Source organism: Vicugna pacos, unplaced genomic scaffold (assembly GCF_048564905.1).
Source record: "Vicugna pacos unplaced genomic scaffold, VicPac4 scaffold_76, whole genome shotgun sequence".
Taxonomy (NCBI): domain Eukaryota; kingdom Metazoa; phylum Chordata; class Mammalia; order Artiodactyla; family Camelidae; genus Vicugna; species Vicugna pacos.
In genome coordinates this window covers 554,384-581,615 of record NW_027328757.1, presented here as the reverse complement: position 1 = coordinate 581,615, position 27,232 = coordinate 554,384, and the positions used below count along the sequence as shown (strand labels likewise).

The 27,232-nt window shown below is 38.1% G+C and overlaps 1 protein-coding gene across 3 annotated transcripts in view; it reads right to left on the bottom strand.

Moving 5' to 3' along the window:
- RNF128 (ring finger protein 128) overlaps positions 1–27,232 on the bottom strand; it is a 76,398-nt gene that overhangs the window by 22,298 nt on the left and 26,868 nt on the right. For 2 of the 3 annotated variants that reach the window (XM_072957772.1, XM_015247848.3), the window contains exon 1: positions 24,487–25,226. The exons of the other annotated variant lie outside the window; for it this stretch is intronic. In XM_072957772.1, the coding sequence (XP_072813873.1) occupies positions 24,487–24,979 (493 nt within the window). In that variant the 5' untranslated portion in view covers positions 24,980–25,226. Of the gene's footprint in view, positions 1–24,486; positions 25,227–27,232 lie in introns of those variants that run through there. 3 annotated transcript variants of the gene reach the window in all.

The following is a 27,232-nucleotide window of genomic DNA, read 5'->3' as shown; positions in this document are numbered from 1 at the left end:
TCTTAGAAGGCTTTCTTAAAGACAAGTTGTCATTAGGATGGTAGGGAGTCAGGCTTACATCCTAGGGAATATGAAATTTGGGAAAGATTGAAATATTTGACTATACATTTCCCAATTTATAAAATGACAGACTATCTCATAAGCTGGCTACTAAAATGTATAAAGATTTACATATCAGGATTAGAAATCCGAGACAAGTAATGATTACAAGCCCAAATGTACAACATGTGCCATTTTTCTATACCCTAGAAAGCAATATGAAATTTGCCCCAGGTGCAAAAAATGGATTTATTAGAAAGAGACCTGACAGAATTTTTTGTAGTGAGTAAAAGATTCTCTATCTTAATTGTGGTGGTATTTACTTAAATGGCGTATTTTACTGTATGTAAATTACACCTCAATAAACTTGACCTTTTAAAAAAATTTTCCCCAAGGTCCTCTAAGGTTTTGCATGGACCTAATCAGGTTAGCAATGAATGTAACAGGTAAAATTGATAGAAATGTGTTTCTATTCAACCCCAACTAAAGTAAAATTTGAAATTAGACTAAATTTATTACTTAGTCTAATCGTCTTGAGTCTTAGTCTAAACACCAAATCACTGTAACACCTTCCTTTTTACTCCAACTTTATAAATCTTGTGATAAAAATAAAAGACAGACATCATCTTTCCCAATGTGAGAAATGTCAGATTACTCACACCATTCCAATGCTTATCAAGGTTTATATTCCTTCTAGTTTAAATGACCTGATACCAATAATCTTTAGGAAAAGAAGAGAGTTCTTTGAATGTTAAGAGATTACCAACCAGAGAAATCTCCCACTGATATTAGGTTAAGATATTAAACTTGGTTAATGACCAAACTCCCACCTGGAATAAGTATGACCACACACACCCCCCCACACACACGATTCTAAAAGGCCCTTTAGACTAGAATACAAATGTACAATATTAAAATAGTATTCACACTTTCTGTATCAACTTAAAAGTACAAACCTTACGTGGCAATGCATATTGCAGACTATCAGGTAATCCCTCAAATTTATGGCACCCAGTGGCCAAAGTTTTCAAAAGATCAAAATTCTCTCCTCACTTGAAGTTACTAACTCAAAGAATATATTCATAGGGTATTATTAAAAATCCTTGAAGATCTAAAAGACACTATTTTTACATATGATAGCCATTTAGTTAAATCCTTTTATAACTTTACTGACTCATTTGCCATTACTCAGTTCGGTAACATTGACAACTCACTCTTTTCTTATTTACATGAGGAGAGTCTCAAAAGCAATGGGAAGTGAATGAGCCTGAAATGTTTTCTGTTGCATCTTTTTCCTCTATCAGTATATAACTCAAATATCCCTTATGGGTCTAGAGAATTGGCTGTTTTGCAAGAGAGTAGTTCATTTGTCTATTTATTTAGGGGCTTTAAATTTCTAGCTTTGGCACTAAAAGCACAGAAATCATTTCAATTCTCTTCTCATTATTTGTCTTTTCTCTACAAGCCATCTGTCAAGAAAATTTCTGGTTATAAAGGTTTTTTGCATTTTAATGTTTATATTGTTTATTTTTATCAAAGTATAGTCAGTTTACACTGGTGTGTCAATTTCGGTATACAGGATAATGTTTCAGTCTTACATGTACATACATATATTCGTTTTCATATTCTTTTCATTATAGGTTACTACAAGATATTGAATATAGTTCCCTGTGCTATATGGTAGAAACTTATTCTCTATTTTATATATCTGGTTATAAAGTTTTAATTATATAACCTAGCATTCATTTCTGATATTGTAACCTGTATAATCTTTGAAAGCATAGATCACTCTAAAAATCAGGTTTGGGAATATATGATAATTTTAACGATTTCTTTTTAAATCACAGATTCGTCCTTCTAAATTTTTTTGACTAATAAAAATAAGTTTTCATTCTTTTGGAAGATATGAGGTGGGTGGCAGGGCTGAATGCTCACGAACATACTGGCCATTGTGGTCAGATTAAAAACCAAGGATAATTAAGAAATGTACATTGTCTACACATAAGGAACAATGCTGTGTTTCAGTCACCCCAATTCATATTCATACGTGCTATATGTAGTCTGACTACCTACTGAGCTTTCTGATCATACAAAAGATCTACTTCTAAGCATTATCATGTATCTTGTCTTCCCCGAATCCTTGCAGCTATTTAAAAACTGCTCCCCCTCCACTGTTCCCAATCACAGTTAAGGGCATCATAAGCCTCTGGTCACCTGGTTTAGTAACCTCAGAATCACATTTGAATACTCACTGCTAACCTAGTCAGTTATGTAGATGCTACTTTCTTGACATCTCTCATTATCAAATCCTCTTTTTCATTCCTGCTGCCTATGTTATATAGGCTCTTATAATTTCCTTGCCTGAATCACCTCAGTAACCTCCAAACTGGTCACTCTAACTCCAATTTTCCCCCTTTCCTTAAAGTTTCATCAATGTTTACTTTGCCAGTTGACTTTTGCCATCACTTGGTTGGATCATGCCTCTTCCCTACTCAAAAGTCTTTAGTGGCTCCTTATAACTCATTAAATTTCTGACTCCTTGGCCTAGCATTTAAAGCCTTATATGATCTGGTCCCAAACCCACCTTTCCACACCAGTATCTCATGAACACTTAGATCCAGCCACATGGGATCGGCTGTTGTCATTCACTTTTCCTAATTTTCCTTTTGTTCATTCTGTTCCCTCAGCCTAACATGCCCAACAGCTGCTCTGACATTCCCCTTCCTTCTCTGCCTGTCTATGTATTACTCACGTCTCAGCTCAAATGTAGCCTCCTGTGTTATTTTCCCTAGTTCCAAGTGAGAATGTAACGGTTCCCCCTTTGTTCCCATCACTTGGTTCTTAACCTCTAGCCAGCACTTTCATCTTCCTTTGCATTTCAATTGGTATGCCATACTCCTCCAAACTAAGAACATTCTAAGCGCAGAGACTGTCTTTTAATTAACTACAGTAATGCCAATGCCTTCCTCTACCTGGTATTGCCAGGGAATTAGGTATTCCATATACGTAAAACTTCCAAGTAACAAAAAATTTTACACAAATACTTAACAGTTTTGAATGAACATTTTAAAAAGTCATCTCTACTGCCCTATTTTCTTGATTATGATTTATTATTGACAGTGTATCATTTTTCTAAGCCATTATTTAATAGGATACTTGGGTTATTTGTCCCCAAACTGTTACGATTTTTCACCAAAGTCATTTTGGAGCTGGGATGGACCTTAGAGATCATCCAGTCTGACTCACTGAGTTTTCACTTTGGGTAATTTTCTTTGGATGAGGGAGGGTCTCTAGCAGCATCTCTGCCCTCTTTCTAACTTTATACTTCTAATGCACTGTCAACTCTGAAAAATCAATCAAGCCTGGGTCTAAAGAAAGACTAAAACAGGCTTCCAGAGAGCTTGAGGGCTTCAGTGCAAGTGCCCTCTGATATTTATATTGGTTGCTCAATGACACTTTTGTTTACTTCCTGAATCCTGGCCATGTCCTGGGTACTTGAAGTTGCCAGGTAAGATTCACGTATAAACTAGACCCTATTCTAAGTGTTTTACCTGCATTAACATATTGAATCCTTACTATACCCATGGCCATTTGCATGTAGAGTTGGTAAAATATGGGTACAACTAGCTGAGCCAGCTGATTCCAGCACACCACTGGACGTTACAGAATCAAAACTTAAATACAAGTAGTACATAATTCAAAACTTACAGCAAAATTAACTTTGCTTCTTCTTTTCACTTATTCTTATCTACTTTGAAAAACTAGTCCAAATGTCATGTACAATCCCAAATTGAATTTGTTTTTCTACTTGCTGCTCTGGTAAAGACCACAAAAGAAGATACGTACCCTGAGACTCCAAAGAAGATCAAACTTCTTTTTGTGGAAGAGAAAAAAACCTTTTTCTGATTGGGGTGTGTGAGTGAGGGTGTGTGCATGTGTGTGCTGCTAAAGCAGGCACGCCGAGCCTTTTTCTCCCTTACGCTTTCTCTGTCCTTAACATACAGGAGATTCAGGGGCTGTTACTATGCTTCAGCTGATCCTTCACCTCTCAAATTAAAATCAGTGACTCTGTAAGGGATCTTTTTAAAGCACCACAAACATATTCTGCATGTAAAGTTAGCCATTCATTATAAGCAACATACATGTGGTCATCTTCAGAACTTACTGCAAAGCTTTAATTTCCCTGATTTCTGGTGTGTTGAGGAATAGAAAGTGAAAAGAACACATAAAGGCCAGAAGTTTTTCTCATCTTAAATAGGATTTAGAAAATGTGAAGAATGGCATTTTTTTTTCAAAGAGATGATTAAAATACAATCTTTGGCTATCTGGAAGGATGAGGTATTGCTATTCCCTTCTTAGATAAGGTCAAAGCACTTCTTCCGTGATTACGAGAACAGATCTTCCTTGAAGACAAGAGTTCAGACACTCAGGAGAACAAGTTCCATTAACAGAAAACTAACCTATGTCATTGGATCTATGTTCTCTATGCTGCAGAATTCTGCTTATCAGTTTATTCTCTTACAGTTGTCCAACAACATATAAATGGAAATCGTTTTACCACAAGCTTTATTTATTGCTATTTTCTTAAACCATTCTTATAGCTCATCTTTAAAACCAATGTTGATTTACTGATACATAGACTCTTACACAAATGGTCACACTTCCCACTTTTCTGTCCAAAATTTCACTCTAACAACTATCTCCTCTGGAAAGTATCAGGCTTAGGAAACCAAATATGGGCTGCACAGCTCAGCTGATTAAAACATAGAGCTAATAAGATCAAGGCTATCATTCAATTAAACTTCTTTTGGATCAGTTATAGAGAAGACAGTACCCCTAAACTCATTAAGTATTTTGTGACTATCTGTACACATGCCAGACACTGTGCTAGGCCTCAGGGCTACAGAAAGGAATAAAATATAGTCCCTACCCTTTAGGCACTTGCAAAATTCTCCTATATATTAGCCATTCATCACTAGGAAGAATATGAACTAAGCCAGTGAAATGAATTGTACGAATCCATTTTCATGGCTTCTAGCAGAAAAAGAGAATTTCCAAATCACTTTCTGAACAGATACTGGGTTAGCAGAACAGCTTCCTATCTAAAAAAGGCAACTTATTGTCCTTCAATGTCCAATACTTTGTAATATAACAAACTGTACTTGTTTTGATTATTTCTAAACTTGACGGTACTCTTTATTTAAAAATTGGTAACCAGAAAGAGACTAGAGTTTGACAGAGGGAAGAAGTATAATGTGGCAAAAATAACACTAAAGTGGGAATCAGACTGCCACTTCTGCCTGCAGGAGATAGGGCTGTACTAAGCGTCTAAAATCAATTCTGGCAAAGAATATGACTACATTTCTTCTTCTATCCTTGTGGAATTTCCAAATCAACTACTAATTTCATCTCATTTTTCCATTAAAAAAAAACCATAGCACCCATCCCCCCCAAAAAAGAAAAGGAAAAATCTTTAATACGCTAAAAGTGTCTGATGAGGAAAACTGATCATTAATTGGACAACAAACCTTTATGGCCTAAACCTTGATCACAGAACAGCTATCGTTTCAGGATCTGAATCTCTCTAAATCTGCACTTTATTTCAAGGATTTATTCTTGAATTTTAATGTGTTGTAGCCAATACATTTTCAGAGTTGAAAAGCAAAAGAAAAAAAAGCTGTCATTTTTACAACTCTAGTGTATTAACACCATTTTATATTTGACAATCTAGTGCTCAAGAAAAGGTAATCTGGACCCTAACTGCTTAAACACAAGTTTCTGGGTCTAGTATTAACTTAAAAGAAACTTACCTTGATACCACAGATGTAGCAGTCACTCAATTCTATAAGGAATCCTTGAACTTCCTACTTAAAAGTCATTACTAACACAATGTAGCTCAAGTTTTTCACATTTTCACTCTGCTATCTCGAGTATTTTTGGAGAAGGGACAGATCAGAAATAGATAATATTTAGGCAGAAGAAATTCAGACTCCAATTTCTAATGTTCAACAATGAATAAAGGTTTTGTCATGTGCCTATCTGGGGAACCAAGGTAATAAAATAGGCTGTAGCAACTCAACTACTGTTACTGAATATAATTCAGTTAAAATGTAATTCAATTATAATTAATAAAGGTTATCTATCCTTGGTACCACTGGCAAAAAAATTCTTCTAGTCATTATTCATAATATATAGAAATTTGATCCTAGGATCCTGATTCATTTCTTTCAAAAAAACTAATGATAGTAGGGCTTCGATCTAATCTTATTTATTTGTGAACACAGAGAAATTCATTAAACAAATTATTTATCAAGTGCAAACTATGTAGGGAGTTCTGTGTTTCTGGATCTTTTCCCTCCACTTTAATATTAATGTGTCAAAATGTAAACTCTAAAACATTTTACAATATATGAAATATTCTAAGCATACTGATGGCATACTATAGCACCTTACCATTCAAACACAAAATACAAAGAGGTGAGGAAAGCTATTCTAGTATCTCTTTCAACCAGTTTCCCACTTTTAATACTAGAAAAGAAGTATTCACAGCGAGAGACATACAAGTAATAAGGGCAATTGAAGGCCAAAGTAGCTCTTCTAAAACTAAGCACACATTCAATACTGCCCAACATCCTGGTAATACAATGAGGTCAGCACTTCTGAATTCACTTGTATTTGAAATAAACAAGATCTCGGTGTGATGAATTCCAATATAATTCTCTAATAAGCATTTCATCCATTAGAAAATCTGGAACCAAAGGAAGAAATACAAATGACCAATAGACACATGAAAAAATGCTCAACATCACTATCAGAGAAATGCAAAATAAAACCACAATGAGATATCACCTCACACCAGTCAGAATGGCCATCATTTAAAAGTCCACAAATGACAAATGCTGGAGAGGCTGTGAGGAAAAGAGGACCCTCCAACACTGCTGGTGGGAATGCAGTATGGTGCAGCCACTGTGGAAAACAGTATGGAGATTCCCCAAAAGACTAGGAATAGACTTACTATCTGACCCAGGAATCCCACTCCTGAGCATATATCCAGAAGGAACCCTACTTCAGGATGACACCTGCACCCCAATGTTCATAGCAGCACTATTTACAATAGCCAAGACATGGAAACAGCCTAAATGTCCATCAACAGATGATTGGATAAAGAAGTTGTGGTATATTTCTACAATGGAATACTACTCAGCCATAAAAAGCGACAACATAACACCATTTGCAGCAACATGGATGTTTCTGGAGAATGTCATTCTAAGTGAAGTAAGCCAGAAAGAGAAAGAAAAATACCATATGAGATCGCTGTATGCGGAATCTAAAAAAAAAACATAAATACAAAACAGAAAGAGACTCATAGACACAGACTACAAACTTGTAGTTGCCAAGGGGGTGGGGAGTGGGAAGGGACAGACTGGGATTTCAAAATGTAGAATAGATAAACAAGATTGTACTGTGTAGCACAGGGAAATATATACAGAATCTTGCAGTGGCTCACAGCCAAAGAGAATGTGACAATGAATGTATGTATGTTCATGTATAACTGAAAAACTGTGCTCTGCACTGAAATGACACAACATTGTAAAATGACTATAAGTCAATCAAAAATGTTAAAAAATAAAATAAAATAAATGTAAATTATTTTAAAAAAGAAAATCTGGAACCAATTCAAGTGGACTTTTTTTAAAAACTTTTTTTATTGAGCTATAGTCATTTGTTCTCTCATTGCATCCCAACAAACACATAAACAAATGATTTCTTTAAAGTGTCTGGCAATATATGTCTGTGGTTTACTGGAATCGGATAAATCAGTACTACACACCCCTTTAATATGTCATTATGCTCCTAACTAGCCTTTAATTAAATTCTAGTCTATTGCAGAATGTGAAATAGGCATTAGTACAGGTTGCCCGTTGGTTAAAGCAATGGTTCTTTAATTTTTTGTATTGTTACAAATCATCTTTTTGAGGGAGGGGCAGTGGTAGTGAAGACGACCACTTTAAAAGCCAACAAATGAAACAGAGGCACAACTACCTGTGTAGTTCAGCACTCTGCCTTTCTTTCTGTCCTGCAACCCCAGATAGCTTTGCTGTAGCTTTTGAAGGTAATACTACATTAGGGAATGGGTCACAGATTCGATATAGCACACAACACACAAAAAAACTTCTGGCAGATGGAGCCTTCAGGAAAACAGCGTATTAAAAACACTGGGAAATCAGAAGCAATACTGTTCAGAAGGTCACAGATGCATAATTTGTAGATGACATGTCATATTCACCAGTAAACAATTCTTAGAATTATTATTAAAAATACCCAGTCCTGCCTGGACTATTCTGACTTCTACTAGGGGTCTGTCTAGCATATTTTAAGAACCCAAGGGCTAGATGAGCATTTTTCAAAGTTTTTGGATTTGGGACTCCTTTATACTCTTTAAAGTTCTTTAAAACAAAAGAACTTTTGTTTATATAGATTATTTCTGTTCATATTAGCCATATTAGAAGTTAATGGAGGAATTTTTTAAATGTTTATTCATTCATTTAAAATAACAGCTGTAAATACATATCAATGCAATGAACATATTTGTATTAAAATAACTATATTTTCCCAAAAATGTAAGAAGAGTGGCACTGTCATTTGTGCAGACTTCTTTAATACCAGACCTAACAGAAGACAGTTGGATCTTCGTATCTGCTTCTGCATTAGATCTATTGTGATCTGTTTTTCTGGTTGAAGTCTATGAAGAAAATCAGTACTCACACAGATATGTAATTAGAAAACTGAGGAATATTTTAATAGCATTTTCAAATAATTGTACATGTTCATCTTTGATGTTACAACAAAATGCAACAAGTGGCGGTTTCTTAAACACTAGGTGCAAGGTAGAATTTAAAACCATTATCAGTAAACTCTATGTACTCAGTTAAATAAAAACCATTGATCCAGCATATTGAATGGATCCTTTATCCATGTATGGTTCTGTGACACCATACATTAGTCATCTGGAAAGTACTGGTTCACTGAATTACGCAAATATTACAAATGGTGACTCATTTCAAGATTATACAATATCAAAAAATCATGGTTATTAACATCACCACTGATCTCATTAGAAGTCGAAGTTTTAGGAAGTTGTCGAGCTCATGTGGTAGGTGAAAGTTTTCCAAAATTCTAATTTTTGCTTGAACATTTAAATTTTAGCATTAGCAACAAATGCTGTCATTTGTTTTCCTTGAAATGACAAGCTCACTTAGTTAATTTTTGAAAAAAGTGCTTCCAAATACCCAAGTCTGAATAACTGCTGTTTGTCAGTAGTTCTTTCAAGTTAAAAAGGAGTTCTCTGGAGAAAGCACGTAGTTGAGCTTACAACTCAGTCGTACAAGCACTTTTCATCTACTCTCCAATTCACCACACAGAATATGCAAAAAAAAATGTGTGTGTGACAGCTTGGAGATTTAGTAAAATTAATTATTCTTACTGATACATCAAGGACATTCCTAAGTGAAACTGGTATTTTCTTTTTACTGTAAATGCATAGAGGTATAGTATACGTTACAGTTTGGTGCCTCTGTCTCAATTTGCACTAAGGTGCCAGCAGTTTTTTCCACTATTGTGTTTACACCCTCCATGTAAATGTCAACACAGTGAATACTGCAAATAATGGCTACATAGTATTATGAAAATAGTATTGAGCTCACGGACCCCTGAAAGAATCTCATGGACCAGTGCTCCTAGATCCTGTTTTGAAAACTGTTGGGCTAGATCAATGACCCTCAAACTTTAATATGCATGAGAAATGACCTGGGAAACTTGTTAAAACGCTGAACTCCCTGGGCCCCATTCCTTAATTCAGTATTGTCTGGGGTGGGGCTTGGGAACCCGCAGTTTAACAAGTTCTGTGGGTTCTTTTGCTGCCTGTGGTCTGTGGCCCATACTTTTAGAATTATTGGGCTGGAGTTTGATTATAGTTTGATGATGTTATGGTCAAGAAGTTTCAAGATGGTGACGTCACTCTAGACAGATCAATGCCAATCCTTCACCCTGCATAGAAAACCTCTGCCAATAGAATTATTTTGTCTTTATCGGTAAACACTTCATATAGAGAAGTTCAAAAATTAGCCACATAAGAAACAGGCCCATTTCTTTCCTGTTGTGACTAACACATCTCCATTGTCACCTTTGTGTCTCAGTTAAATCATTGTAACAACCTCCTAACTAGTCTCCAAGCCAGCAGTCTCAGGCCTCCAATTCATTCCCCTTGTGGCTCCCAAATAAATTTCTCTAAATAGGAAAAATGTTTGTTAGTACTCCTTTGCCAAAGGCCCTTTAAGAGCTCAGTTTCACCTACAGAATAAAGTTCAGCCTCCTTTCACAAGATCCTGAGTCATCTGCATTAGATATTCAGCTTTTAGACTATTGCAGGTTTCCCTTAAGCTATCTGGCTTATTTGAGTTTCACTAAACTATGAACTCCTTCAGGTTACGGACTGGGTCTTTCATCGATGTAACTGTGTCTAATAGAGTGCCTGGCGCATTAACACATGTCAAATAAATGTTTGATGAATGCAGTTTTAAGTATGTTATATTGAGCGATCATTTGAATCTTGACTGAATCTGAAAACAACTTCATCCTTAAAGATAATTGTACTTAACAGAGCCTAAGATGTGCCTCTTCCCTACATTCAAAGATAACTTGGCACAACGTGTCTGCCTACAGCAAGGGCATATTATCTATATACAGATAAGAAATTAAATACTAATCTTACTCTACAGACCTTGAGTTTAGCATGATGCTTACTGCTAGTGCTGATTCCGCTGAAATCACCATACTGCCCGAGCAGCACTAATGGTGGCAATAATCCCTCTCTGAGCCGGGGCTCGACTATCCTTCGGTTTCACACTTACATTCAGGAGCTACGACGGATGCCTTTTTAGCCCCAAGCTCAAGTTAGAACCCAGTCATTCTGGTTCACTAGGAGACTGGCTGTTTGGGCACTTATGAGGAAGTTCAGAGGACATAAAAAAGGAGTCTTGAAGCGGTTGGAACAGGTTGAGTGTTTATACAACCTTAAATTTGTACTGATACTCAGGAAAAGAAAATAATAACATATGTTATTGCCAGACCAGGCAGAAATTGTAACATGTATGTTATTTGATGAATAGGATATCCTGTAATTGTACTAAAATGTTTATGCTAAAGAAGTTTTCTATTGCCATATCTTTTGTTTTGGGTAGTACAGTTTCTAGAAACCAAATTCAACATTTGTTGTTGCTATTTATGAATGTTTTCTGAAGGAATGCTAGTCAGTAAACTCCACAGCATCAATGCAGTCAACCCTCTGGGATAATAAATTGGGCAACATCCAGAGCTATTCAGAATCTGATAAGGATTTTTAATGGCTCAAGGTAAAGCAATTACTGACTAACAGAATATACACAACAGGTTGAAAACAATTAGATACTTGTTAGGCAGTTTTTAAAAAGACAGGAGATTTAGGGGTTTCAGGGAAAAATGTATACAAATGAATGTTAGAAATTATGGTGATCTTTTGTCCTTCTATTCGTCGGTTCTGTTTTCCTGTAATGTGAGACCTTGGGAAGGAGAATTCCACTGAATAAATCGCTGCTGTATTGGGCGGGGTGGGAAATGAGCAAAAAACCAGGACATAGCCTAGACTTCAAATACAATTGGGACATGGCCTCCACCACTTGCCACTTTATACTCAAACTTTCAGATAAACTAGTACAAGAATGTATGGGAGGGAAACATACTCTGTACCTTAAATACTGCCAAACTCTGGGGAGGAACATTTTTGTGTAGGTCTTAAAGCCCTACCTAAATTGATATTTGAGTACCAAACTAAAATATCATTATTAGTCAAAAGAAAAGCAATATAGGCCGAAAATGTCAGCTAGACAGAAAAGACCAGGCCATTGTTTATCTTTAGCTACTTCCCATTCACTTGTCTCCTACCACGACCTCCAGCCACCATGCTTGTCATAAAGGGGGTGTTCAAACTTTTGTTGAAATTGGAACCTCTTTTTGTACATACTCTCTTCAGGCATGGTTTGTAATACGGGAATTTGGAAATTACATTAATCATTAAAATTAGGGAGAGTATTATGTTGAGAGATGGGGTATTCATTGTGACTTTGCCACATGAACGCAAGGATGCAAAGGTTACAGACATCCAATTAGTATTCTATTAGGTATCTGAATTGGAGAAAAAGAGAATTTGGCATGCCTCTATAAATTTTGGTATCATTCAGTTAAAAGAAATCCAAAACTAAGAATATTCTACTAATTGAGAATATTAAATTTCCTCCTTTATGAAGTATTATAAAAGCTAAGTCCTGTACTAAGGCCTAAAGACTAACTGATAAAAACAAACACAAACCTGTCTCCTTGGTGTTTTCATCCTTTCACATTAAAGTGTTTCTGAAAGTCAATAAGGAGAATAAGCCTAGCCTGTATAATTACACTTGTCATATTAACCTGATTTAAAGGGCACCATATTAGTACCAAGACACATAACTAAAATGTTTGTCATCACAGTTGAAAACATTCTGTTCTTATCAGAGTGAGATAATTGGTCTAGTCACTCCTTGACACTGACAGAACTTTGATACAGGTAAAATATGAGGCCAGTCTGAGAGAGAGACAGAGGGAGGGAGGGAGGGAGGGAGGGGAGTGGAGGGCAGAGAGAGGGAGAGAGAAGGGAAAAGCTATCAAGTGCATGGCAATCAGTGTTTTCCAAATTATATTTCAGTTGTTAAGTATTTTGATAGGAAAGGGGTTCTATAAATAAACAAGTTTAGAAAACAACACATTGAACAAGGTTAAACCGTGTTTATTTAGCATATCAGAGGCTCTGGGAAGCCCGGCAGTGGTACGCATTGCCAATCTCCAGGACAGGACTGTACATGAGGGTGAGGAGTGGTTAAGCTATTCTTTAATGAACCAGGCTGTGTAAAAAGTGCTTTATATATTATCTAATTTATCCCTCACAGTAACCCTATGAAGTAGGTACAAATATCATCCCCTATTCTATAGATGAGAAAGCTGAGTCTTAAAAGACGTTAATTTAGCTAAGGTCACAAAGCCACTGCATGATAGAGTTGGGATTCAAATCAAAATCCTTCTGATTCCTAAGTCCCCAATCTTTATCACTTTGCCATCAAAAGGTCCAAAGTCATTTCTATTGTTAGAGCTTCACATCTTGATTTTAACGTCTTGCTGCTGCTTAAGATGGAAATACACAGGAGAGAAGGACAAAAGTTGTTTCAGTTTCTTGATTATGTGATTCTACCCGTATTTCTCAGAAACGGCCAGAAAAATAGCAATTTGGATTGTCAGTTTTTTCCCTACTTCTACATATGAAACAATTACATATTTCAAAATGCGGTACTGAACAGCTGTAATAACCAAAGGTGAAATAGAATGTTTAATAAAAAAATTGTTAAGTTTCAAGAGAACTAACATTTACAAAATGTCCACTGCATGCCCAGCACTTTATTTACAACATCATAGAAAATGGGCATTATTATCCGCCTTTTTATGAACAAGATAAGTGAAGTCCAAGATCACATATTTATTAATTGGTAGGGCTAGAATTCAAACAAAGCCATCTGATTCAAGGACACCTGTTCTTCCATTGTAATATGCTATCTCCCAATTTCAGATGGAACACATTCATCTTTGGTACAATGGGTTGAAATAAAAATAGAGCAATGTAGCTTTCTTTACCATCAAAGGATAATTTGCCAGCCTTTAATTACATTACTCAAGGTAAGTCATTTTCCTTGTCTTGTCTGCCAGTTCAACCAAAAGGCATCAGCCAGACAGAAGGAGTAAAATGGATAGGGGGCGGGTGGAGGGCTAGAGCGAGGGAGGTGACTGATGTTTTTGCACCAGCCAGTTTCACTTTCTTTTAGACATCCTATTCTCTTGCCAAAATGAAATGATGGTGGTGGAAAACAAGAATTCGAAACCCTCCTACAACTCAACGCACTTTAGACTTGTGTTAAATATAGGTTGCTTGTAGCTCTACGAAATCCTCACTCAATAGAATCACACTTTTCTAGCCTTCATCTGAATGACTGTTGAAATCCTCTAAACTAAGGAAAGATGTACTGACTTGGAAATCTGTTAATGGTTCACTAAGCCACCAGTCAAAGTTATGGTTTTAAAACTTTTGGGAACGTTACAAATGCTATTAAAATAAGCCAACTTCTGAAATGATCATAGGTTAGGAAAGCAAAATGCAGAGTCCTTAAGGTGAAACACATGGAAAAGGTGAGGTAGAGCTTTGGTGAACATTACAAAGAACCTGAGTAAGCAGAGAAAGCTCTCTAAACCAGCATGATTGGGGAGAACACAATAAGCTATATTTTATAGAGCTATCATTATGAACAATAACCACAACAGAAACACTGATGGGTTGTGTTTCAAAAATTCATTTGTAAATCAGTTGTTTGGAACTAGAGAGAATACATTTTCCCATAGTAGTGCTGCTCAGCAGTGTCTGCGTTCCCAAGTGAGCCTACAGATTAATGTCATGTGAAATGCTTTGAGGACCAAAAACTTCAAAGCAAATATAAATGGTTATTTAAGCCATACTTGTACTAAAACTTCTCAGAAAAAAAATCACGGAAATACCTAAGGCAAAAAAGAAAACAAAAACAAAAACAAAAAAACCCCAAACCCTAAAGCATTTAAAATTTAACTTAAATACTGGGACACAATAAAAATGCATATTTAATCAGGAAGATTACATGGTTGATGGGAGGTTTTTATGGAGATTGTGGGAGTGAGTTATGGACACATTCAAATTCGTCAGATATTGAGTACTGGTTTCTTATAATGCTTAATTTCACCTCAAAAGAAATGGAATTGCATAGAAGGAAGCTCAAGTTCTTTTTAAAAAAGAAGATGGGGCTGAGAGAGAAAGAATCTAAGGTAGAATTAATCAAGCTATGAAAGGCAAAGGAAGAGAGAAGAAAAGTAGGACACAAAATGTATCCTAAGAGGAAAAGAAGTGGTACAGAAGCTATCCTTGAATTTGAGTTTCTTGTGCAAACCACCAACTTGTGGAGCTTTGCATAGCAGAATATTATTTCAAAGGAAACGCTAAATTTAAAAACAAGTACAGACAGTCCCTGACTTATGATGGTTTGACTTCATGATGGTACAAAAGCAATACGCATACAGTAGAAACTATACTTCAGATTTTGAATCTGGATCTTTTCCTAGGCTAGCGATGTGAGGGACAATACCCTCTCCTGATGCTGGGCAGAAGCAGCCAGCCACGCCATCACGACAGGAAACAACCAATACATCTACAGCCATTCTGGACCCAGACAGCCATTTTGTTTTTCACTTTCAGTACAGTGTTCAATAAATTACATGAGATATGCAACACTTTATTATCAAACAGGCTTTGTGTTAGATGATTTTGCCCAACTGTAGGCTCATGTTAGTGTGCTGAGCACGTTTAAAGTAGTTCAGGCTAACTTAATGATGTTCAGTAGATTAGGTGTATTAAGTACATTTTCAACTTACCGATATTTTCAACTTACGATGGTTTTATCAGGATATAATCCCACCATAAGTCTAGGAAGATCTGTAATTCAGTTTCAATGATGTCCTATATGCAACTTTGAGCTTGTATGTTCTGTATATCATTAACAAAGTGTAAAATAAGAACACTATGATTTCCCTCTTCCTTAATTATCACAAAATTTCCTCCTTTTTTCTAGAATGACAAAGGCTGTTGTCATCAGATGAACTCAGTGTGTCATGGGTGAAAACTGCCAATATATTGGATTCTTCATGCTAAGGTGTTAAATTTAGCACTAATCTTAAAAGTACTGAATAGAATAGATATTGAAGGGGGCTAGTGAGCTGAAGCAGGTCTCCTATGGGAAAGAAACAAAAATACCAAGAAAGGTGAGGTAGGTGTAAAGGGGGAAAGACAACAATATAAATAGTGATACAAAGCATAAAGAGAACTATTCTATTCCACATTAAAACAGAAAAAGGTCAGCCTTTAAAGTTCTTTAGTGTTCAAGGCTCATTTTACATATGAAGAAACCAATTAGTATTAATGAGAAAGGACCACTCTAACAATTATGTGGGTAAGATATAGCCAAAAGACCAAAGTAATTTCTCTTTAAATTCTCATAATAGTCTGTAAATGACTTCTATTATCAGATATGCTTTGTTCCTGTTGTTGCTATGGCCACATTACTAATGCTTTCTTTAGGATTTATCAACACGATAGAAGTATTTTGAAGTTTTTAAAATACCTGATTTTTTTTCTGATTACAAGTACAAAACATATTCATTATATAGGAAATTCAGAAAATACGGAAAAATAATGACGAGAACAATAATCACCTATAATTCCACCAACCAGAAATTACCAAGGTTAACATTTTAGTGTATTTTCTTTTCAAAAGCTAAGACTTTTTAGTTGCAGGCAGCATTTAACAAAGCTACTTCAACATTTTATCTGAAATGAGAATGATTAATATCTTGAGAGAAACACACATATTAACAAGTGAGTTCAAGCACCATCTTCTTTCAGAAAAGGTCAAAATAAACAGGGGTAACTCAAAATCACTGATTTGTACCTAACCTGAGCATTCAAGCATTAAAACCAAGTAAATCACGACTAGGTTCTGCACCTAACAGCCTCCATCAAGTTAGGCATGAATCACCAAACTTTCTTTTCCAAAGAAATCAATATTGTAACAAGTCTATGGGTAAGTTCAAGCAGTAATTATATGTCATGATGTATAGAAAGACATACATACAGCGGAAAGAGACAGAACAGGAAATGGAATAATAGCAAAGCGCCCTTGTGTTCTGCTTTGCCCATAGGGCTTCGAAGTGCGCATTAAATGGGGGGAGGTTATAGCTCAGTGGTAGAGTGTGTGCTTAGCACGCACGGGGTCCTGGGTTCAATCCCTGGCACCTCCTTTTTTTTTTTTAAAGCCAGCGTTAATAGCAAAACGTGGCAACTCTGAACTGGCTTAGTAACTGTGTCAAAAAATGCTTGTACTCTGAGCTTGGAAGTAACTTCCTATGGTGTGTAGCTGAGGATCACCACAGTTAACTAGTTTACCAGCGCCAATGAAGTGAAGGATTTGTTTCTGTGGGTTGCCTGGGCTCCTACCACATGCTGCAAGAGGTCATTTCCTCAGGAGACAAAGTGGACAATCGTGCTGCTTCAAAAATTCCTCAGCTTGGGCAGCAAGATAGTCTTCAGGGGCTCTTGTCCTATTCTGTTTCTCGAGCTAGGTGCTGGTTACACAGGTGTGCTTGCTTTGTGAAAATTCACAGTGCTATACATGAATTATTTCTGTACCTTTTTTGGTATGTACGTTATTCTTCAGTACCATTTACAGATACCCAAAATTATTCACTCCTAGGCAGTATTTGTGGTACCCTACTAAGTAAACTTTGGGGAGAACCCCAACAATAGTTTACAGTTCAGTGGCCATCATGAAAAACAAAAGCTATTTTAGTCAATGAGGCCCTACTTAGCCAAGCAACAAGGACACTGGGTGCAAACCTCATTTGTGACAAGGACACCACCTAAAGGAAGATTATGGAAGAGGAACTAAGGCACAAGTGGTGATCAACCCTTTCAAAAGACCAAGCCCACAACAGGCAATGCATATGGGTTAGGCCAGATCATGTTTATGGCTAGTAAGCGTATTTTTATGTAAATCTCTGTGGGGCATATTTTTGTTTTAAAAGTTCCAATTGACATCCTTCCCCATCACCATTTCTACACTTCCTTTCTGCTAGTTAATGGAAGAGAAGCTCCATCTCCACCTTCCAGTCAAAGACCACCGTCTTCAGCTTACAAGAACATTCTCTTTCTATTTCTAATTACATGGGGAAATGCTTAGAGTAACAAGCAGGGAAGAAAACTGTATATAAAGTATATAATTATAATTCTTTAAATAATATATATGCAAAGCAAAAGAAAATGACAACAAAACATCCCAAAATACTAAAATGGTTATTTTTATGGCTTTTTATGCTTTCCTTTAGATTGTATTTTCTTTTTACTGTATTCATATTCATGAAAAAGATAACCAGTATGATAAAAGTAGGATACAAAAGCATCCTTATACATGGAAAGAGACAAGAAGGTATATTAATGGTACCATCTCTGTGTTATGGAATTATATGTAGCTTTTTAGTTTTATACTTTTCTGTATTTTCCAAGTTTTCTTCAAGAAGCATGGTTAATTTTATGATAAGAAAATAACTTAGTACATATCTTTGGTACTTCCCTCTATTTCCTCCACTTAAGTCTGAGAACAGAGATTAAATGTGGCATTCTGCATGAGACAACACACATCTTCCATGGACCAGGCGAAACAGTTCTTTATGTGCTTAGAAAAACAACTCACTGATCAAGCTATATTTATTTTTTAGAGGTTTATATGTTATGGAATTCCACATTCACCAGCATGTTCAATGGAAGTCTTTCAACTGGAGACATCAATTGAATGGTGTAAATCAAGTTTTCAAACATCAAAAAAAAAAAAAGAACAGGGAAAATTCAATGTAAATACTCATTGGCACTATTTCTCTGTTGCCTAGGTCATTTTGCCATTAAGATCCCATAAAGTGGCCCATGATTGCAACCACCATAAAAATTAGGGAGCTTGCAATCTTGAAATATTTATGTATTCTTATTCCTTTGTATATTCAGGCAAGAAACGCAGTACCTAGCATATAGTAGACCCTTGATAAATGTTCAATGAATTGAATTTCAATTTTCTTCTGTTAGATACTTTTCTAGCGAATCTTACAACCCTCTGACATTTTTGTGTATTTAAGTCCACTCAACAAGCATTTCCCGAGCACACACAGCACAAAGGTTCCTATGGGGAATCTGAAAATTAAGAAAACAAATGATTAAAGTCCAATAGGAAAGTAAAATATATAAACAAATAACTACCAGCAAAATGCAGACAGTACTATAAAAGAGACTATGGGAGCTAAGGGAGGAGCTTATTTTGGTTTTGGTGTGGGGGCTGTGGTGGTAAGAGCAAAAGAAGTAATTGAGAAAAGCTTCAAAGATGAGGAGGCATCTGTGTTGGGTTCTGAAGGATGGGTAAGTGTTTTGACCAGCAGAGCTGGGAAGAAGAGGGTACAGAGGCAAGAGCAGAAATACGAGCAAAGGAATGATAATGGGAAAGGGCAGAGAATGTTTAAGGATCAACATAAGACAAGAGGTATACAAAGCTTCAAAAGCAGCTTGGGACTAGATTATTAAGAGTCTTGTATGCCGTTCTGAGGGACATATTCTAAAAATCATAAGTAATGGGCTTTTGAGCAATGGCATATATGTGACCAGAGCGGTGTTCCAGTGGCAATGTGGAAGAACTGGAGGGAAGAAATGACCGGAGGCAGGGAGACCAATTAGGAGGCTAAGTATTTATTCCCAGAGAAGACACAGGAACTGAAAGCAGGGTAATAATAATTGCCAGGGAGAAAGGAACATACATGAAAAGATTGAAAGTGATGGTATCAACTGGATGTGGCGGTTATTTATTAGAGGAGAGTTGGAGGCCTGGGTGTGAATGCCAGGAGGAAGAGGTGCGAGATGAATGCACTAGTAAAATAACAGAAATGAAACCAAAGAGAGGCAAGAGAAGCAAGAGACTGCTTGGGAAAGTTTCAAAAGGAGAAGTGGTCAACAGTATCAAATACAGTACTGCAAGAAGCCCAAAAGGATGCACATGGGAAGAGATTTTGAAATGGTGTTTTACATTGGTAAATCATCACCACTCAATCTGTTCTCATCTTCTTTTGAACCACTCATTCTACTAAAAAAGGTTCTTTTCGAAGTCAGCTTCCTCGGGGGCAAAACAAACAAACAAAAACAAAAAAAAAAACAGAATAAAAACTAAATGTCAAATGGTTGAGAAGGGGTTGGGTGGCCATAAATCAGTGGAAAATCCTATTCCAAAGTCCTTTGTGAATTGAAAGATTGGCTGTTTGAAGGAGCAGTTATTTGAGAAAAGAATGACAAAACATAGGTGGGCCAAAAGGTCATTTTCTTATCAAGAATTCAGTCTAGAGGGGTGGGTATAGTTCAGTGGTAGAGTGAGCTCTTAGCATGCACAAGGTCCTGGGTTCGATCCTCAGTGCCTCAATTGAAAAAAAAAATTAAAACAAAAGAATTCAGTCTAGTCACTTTACGCCTAAAGGGTTACAGTTACATGTCAGGTAATAGGGACTGTGAAGTACTCTGGGCTATTCATTTTCAAATTATATACTAACATACAATATACTAACATACAATTCAAGTTCCATTTTCTAAAATACATTTAACTATCTTAATTGTGCTAAAAAAAGTTATAGTAGCTCCCTAAAGGTCAGGCTCTGTGTTAAACAAACACTATCTGTATTAAATTCCACTAACCTTATCAGACAAGTTTGTTATTATGCCCATCTTACACAGGAGAAAACTGAAACTTACAGAAGTGAAATACTGGCCTAAGATTTTAAAAATAGTAAGTGGCAGAGGCCATGCTCTTAATATGCTTAACTGTCTTCCAACAACGCATACAAGCTACTGTTTTATATAGCAAACTGTATCCCATGGGAGACCACCAAATCATTAATTTAAGCAGTGTGGTTCATTCACTTTTTTTTATAGCCCTCAGGAATAATGCTTCTCCCGCCATCCTCGTGAATGTGTTTCAAGTTCTTGCAAGTGCGTCACGGATTATGAAGCCTGCAGCTCTGCACAGGTCTTTCAATAAGTTCGTGTCTGCATATGTTGACTCAAGGAAAATTGTACAAGGAAGTACTGACACCACTTCAACCCGTGGGCTGTGTTCAACTAGGAAGCTTGCAAGGCTTGGGCTCATCTGCTTGGCAAAAGCAGCAGAGTCAGTTGTGCAATATAACAAGAGCACGCATAATGTGTTTTCACCGAGACAGTCCTACATTTTACATGGCTTTAGTGCTTACTCAAAGTTTTGGCTGCCTGTTATCTGATTTTCAGGTTTAAGATGAGACATGTGACTAGTAATTAAACGGTGAAACCAAAACTTTCTCCGAATTCTCTTCCCAGTCTCTGGATCAATTTGAATGAAAAATATCCAGAGATTGAAGGATCAGCTGTTAATAAAAATCTGTCATTTACAATTTTTTTAATCTGTGTGAATCAGGATTCTCCTGGACCCTTTGCAACCAAAATAACATAGAGAAACAAACTGCATGGGCTGCTGTATGGCTCCAGCTACCCTTTGGGAAATTGTGGTATGCATAAAAACAGCCTCATTTTCCTAACTGATTGCTCACATATAGTGGAGTTTCTCTCCAAAACACCAAAGTTTTAAGTCAACTGTTCTAAACCGGTTAGTTCTGTTACTTGAAACAAATGGGTCTTCATGGTCACAGGACTGTGATTGGTGGGAGTGTGGATGATCAGCACAAACTCCAACAAAGGACAGACAATTCAAGCACAGGCACCTGTGAGAGTGGGTGAAGAAAGGTTCTGTAAATAAAGACAACAGCAATGGCTTTTCCACATTTGGTGGCCCTTGTATAATTCATGGCAATATATATTAAGTTAATTAACACTTAAACTTCAGTCCTACCTCTTTGCCACTAAGATCCCAGAGAAAATCGTTTTTGACCAGAGATTACAGTGAACCCTGGGACTGTGCTCAGGAATGAGCAGAGCAAACACCACAGCACTTTGCAAACAAATATTTAACAACATACGGGGATGAAATGCAAAGTGATTTTCCCCTTGTGTTGAAAAGTCGTTTCTCCAGGACTTCAAGGGAGAAATGTAATTCCATACCTCAAGGAACCAGCTAGCTCTTTTAGCTAGTTAGCCTAAGGGTAAACACTGCTACAGTCATCATCTCAGATAATAATACATTTTTAAAGTATCAAAACACTTTTCTGAATGTTGTTTTAATTAAGTGATCAATATTTAGGGCTTTATTTCTTGTATTATTTTTATTAATAAAATAATATATTGCTATTATATTTTAATAATTTTAATATTATATTTATTTCACAGTATCCTGAAACAAAAAGCCATGCTTAGATTCCCAACATTTTTACACTGACAGTTGCATAAGCACATGTTTGTTCATCAGTTTTTTGCATCTTGTTAGCATTAGCCTATTGTAATAACTTTAGTTTTTGTTTGTTTGGTTTTGGGTTTTTTGGGGGGTAATTAGGTTTATTTAGCTTTTTTTTTTAATGGAAGTACTGGGGATTGAACCCAGGACCTCGTGCATGCTAAGCACACACTCTACCACTGAGCTATACCCTCTCCCTTGTAATAACTTTGAATGAGTGTTTATTTTCTGCTAGGTAGTTTGCATACGTTATCCTTGATAATCACAGCAATGTAAATATTAGCTCTATTTTATAGATGGGAAAACTGAGATTCAGTAAAGTTAAATAATCTGACCAAGGACACAAAGCTACTGTGTGGTAAATCCAGAATTTGATTCCCATTCTTGACTACAATGCCTGGGCTTTTCCTAGTATACCGTACTGTCTCCCAATAAAGTCTAAGTAAGATGTGTATAGAGTTCCTGGCACATAGTGGGAGCTCAACACAAATTTATTTTATTTTCCCCTAAAACTACCAGACAAATATAAGCTTATGTCCTTAACAGAAGTAGGATGAAAGTGGTCTAAATAGGAACCCTCTAATTAAAGAGTACTCTTCAATTCCAAATCATCCATGCAAATAAATCTTGTGTGCAGGAGGCCAAGTCAAATCCTTGCATTTAGGTAGCCAACTTGAAAATGTAAGGACTTTAAAATTGTCCTTATTCTTCATTTCTAACAGCCTTTAAAAAGTAATTTCATTCTAATCAATAAATTATCAACCAAAAGAGACACAGTTGCTCCTTTAATCAACATAAAATCTAAGAATCACAGCATTTTAGAGCTGGAATTCATCTAGAGTTCATCTAGTTCATTTTTGTCTCTGCATGGTCTGCCAACTTGGCTTCCTCCTCCCCCTACCTCTATACTATCATTTGACTAGTGAGTAACTTGTACAAGGTCACAAAGCTGGTAGAGACAGAGAAGGGACTAAAATAACTCAAATCTCCCGAGTTCCAGCTCAGTGCTCTTTCCATTATACCACCCAGCCACTCACTGCAAGTGCTCTCTAGGCAGGGCCAGTGTTTTTAGAAAATACACACAGCCTCCAGATTCATCTCTCCAGAGACTCCTAAAAAGCTAATCCTATCCCCTAACCTTTACCGAAAAGGATGAGGTGTCAAACTCTTTACAGGCATTATTTCATCTCATCCTCAAGGCAAATGTGTGGGAGTGGTTCCTTCTTAGTTCTTTCCCATTTGATTGATGAGGGAACCCAGACTTAAAGACTTCAAATAAGTTGCTCAAGGTCACAGGACAAGTAAGCAGTGGAGCCGGAATTTAACCAAGGTCTGACTGGAGGCCCAGCTCTCAACAACTATGATATACTGCTATAACGTGTCTGTGCCTTTCTCTCCCCCAGTTTTTTTTTTCCTTTGTGTTTTGGGGCCTAGGATCACTATGTACATATGGTATGGATACCTAATCACAAATAGAGGAAAAGGTTTCTGGAAGGATAACTGAAGAGGGAAAAATAGTAACCCACCTCATTTCCACAAATTTAAGACCTACCTGGGTTACATTTTCCAAAGTCTAGGCCTTTGCCAGCCTCACGCAGAAACCTCTTCTTTTTTCAATAACACTAATCAACCTGTTTCACCACTCAATAACCTAAATCAGATTTTTCAAAAGCAGAGGAAAGCACTGATACTAGCAATCACTTGGAACCTGAGACCCCTGGGCATAGAATAACCCAAAAGCTAAGCAAAGTTTCTACCAAACTGCAATGAGGTTAACAGGGCACGGTAACACAATCTTGTACTTGATACTAGGAAACATACAGAGAAAAACAAGGAGAGAGGAGGGAAAAATCTGCTTTGGGCCTGAGGCTGTCAACAAGACATGACTGAGGAAGGGATTTCCAGGCCGGCTTCTCCAGTAGGCTTCTCCCCAGTCATTTCAAAGCCAATGACCACCACCAACCAATTAATCCAGCGCAAGCCACCCTCGTGAAACCCCGGGAAAAGACGACGCAAAGAGCCCAAACAGTCCTCCTCGAGTTGCCAGCCTCCGCACTCCGTTTGCTTTTACCCTTTTCCACCAGAGGCAAATTCTAAAGGATTTTTCCGCCCAACCCCCTATGCAGGGTGAATCTCGGGAAAGAGAGGACCCTGCCTCACTCGGTGGGGACAAAAAGGACACTCGTTTTCCTTCGGAGCAAGGGGACCGTGGGGGGGCGGGGGGCGGGGAGAACACTGAGGAAAATAAGAGAAAATGGCCTTGGCAGGGTTTGATGGGGCGCAATTAGGTAGCTGCACTCACCCGGGTGAGACATGGGGATGACCTCATTGCGGGTCCCCGGGAAGTTAAAGATGACGGCTCCAGACGCCCCTCTCTCGTAAGCCAGATGGATCTTGTCCGCGAAGGTGCAGCCCCCGCCGCGCTGGATGAGGGCCAACCAGGAGACTTGCACGCTGCTGCCCCAGTCCCTCGTGACGGTGGGCACCGTGAAATTTGTGTGCGGGTTGCAGGCGTTGAGCGCCCCCGGCCCGTCGGGCGGTACCAGTACCCCAGCCACGGGCTCGAGCGGCGAATCCTGGCCGTACACGCCCTCCTCGCTCAGCTCCCACACGGTGCGGTTCACTCCGGTGTGTGGAACCCGCCAGGACACATTGAGGTACGCGGTCCACACCGCTTCGGCTCCCCGGGAGCCCGGGGCGTGCGGACTCAGCGCCAGCAGGAAGCACCAGGCCAGCAATCGGGAAAAGCCGCAGCCACCGCGGCAAGAGACCCCGGCCCCGGGCGGCGGCCCCATGGCGCGCGCGCTCTGCGGTCCCCTCGGGCCCCTGGCACGCGCCCTCCTGGCTCTCGGCGGGACCCTGGCCTTGACCAGGTGCGCGCCAGGTGGGGAGGGGGCGGGGAGAGACTGGCACGCGCGGCGAGCGGGGTCGGAGCTGAGAGTCACGTAAGTCGCTGGAGATGCCGCCGCCGCAGCTGCAGCTCTTCGCAGCTCCAGTCCTCCTCGCCACTGCCGCGGCCGCGTCGGGCTCCGGGGCTTTAGCGCGAAGCTCCGCCCAGCCGACTGGGGGTAGAGGTGGCTGGGAGGGGGGAAAGGACACTGCGGGATCCGCCTCTTAAAAGGGTAACAGGATGGGCCGGCGTTAGAATAGGATCGGTGGTTGTGTGGTCGGTCAGGTGTGGCGTGTCGTTTTATGAAAAATGGGCAGGCGAGGAACTATAGAATCGACCAACAGAAAAGCTCGCTGGTAGGATTCAAGTCCGTTTTGAATTGCAAGAATATATGTTTCCCTCAGAACGTTTGACTACAGGGCATTTCACGCTTAAGGTGCCGGAACTCGAAAGTACTTCTAAAAAGCTCAGATCTGAAGAGTCTGAGTTGCAGTCAAGAGAATTTGGGTAGGTGGTTGGTGTTTAAGCAGGCTGTTTACTAATTCTCTGGGCGGGAGGAAGCAAGAAGAGCGCCTTACTTTTTTTTTTTTAACTTTTTCTTTTCCTGCTCCAAACAAGCGTCATACCTGTGTATTTCCTTCTTGCCCTTACCTCATGCTAAATATACTGCATCAAATAAATAAACAAACTGCATCAGATGCCCCTTCTAAAAGTCATCTTAGCCCTCAAGAAAGAATGACTGTTTTCATACACCTCAAAACTAAGTGTCTTTTCTTCAGCTGCCACAAACCAGATTTACCCAAACAGGTATGTCTGCGCCATTTAACTACATACTCTTTCTCCATTTCCCACTAAGTAAAAAGAGCCTGACTCACCTTGACTATTCACTCATGTCACTATTGCATTAAGATTTCTTCTTACTTTAAGTGTAGTTTTGTCTATTCTGTCAGTTACCACATTTAGTAGGTGCTCAATAAATAAGCATTAGATTAAAATGAGAGAATACATCTGGCAGCTGACAGGGATAACTCTTGTCCTTGGGGAAATTATCTCTCTGTGCCTCAGTTTCCTCATCATCTGTAAAATAGGGATAATAATACTACCTACCCCAGAGAGTTGTCTAGATGATCAAATGAGTTCACGGCATAAAACACTTACAACACTGCTTAGCAGAGTGTAAGAATATCTGTTAAACACTAACATTATTAAACAGGTTCAGGGATCTAATACTTTTAAAATAATCTTCGGGTTGTTAATTTGAGGTAATGATCAGAGAGAGTAATGTTCAAGATGCTTAGTTTTAGCCATTTTTTTCAGTTCAAAGAAATATAATTTACTTTAGTCAGCCCAACATTTGTTAAATTCCTGAGCAATCACTCCCCTCAGTCACTGACTGGCCCAACATTTACTTAATCAATATTGTTTGCAAAGATTAAGCATGGGACAGTTCTGCGCTGAATGCCCCAGTGGCTTGAGAGAAACCTAGAGGAAAATTAACACCATAAGCAAACAGAACCTAGAATCCAAATAAATGGGCAGTTTTGTGAAACATGAACCATAGGTATCGAAAAGGACTTTAGAGGTCAAGGGAGGTATATGGGACCAAGGGCATGGCACCCCCAACTACTGATGACATTAATCTCTGCGAGAAAAACTACCTAGGGGAAAAGAAAAGGGTAGCATCTGCCATTTTAAAGAAATGGTACAATCCCAGAAATTGTCTGAAATTGCTGGTGAAGAACATTCAATATTCAATCAATATTACCTGCATGACAGTCGACTATATTGTACTTTGAAGAAAGAATGTCTCCAAAAGAAAAGAGATCTTTTATAAGCTATCTACAAAAATGAACTTTGGAGAGACATTTGTTACTATCCATTGATTCTTAATTATTTATTGCAATCTATATGCCAATCATGGGCTAAACACTGAGATTTTAAAAAGACATTAACTCTGCTCTCAAAAAGCTTATAAATTAGCTTTGATGAGACAAACAAGTGTACTGATCATGGTAGTGTGTACAGAGTGCTCTATGTATGTGGTGTAAGAGTTATGATAGAGGTATGCTTAGGGCAGTAGTAGGTGATAGCAAAGAGGAGCTCACCCAGACTAGGAAGTAAGAAAAAGCTGCCCAGAGGAGGTCGCACCTGTGCTGAG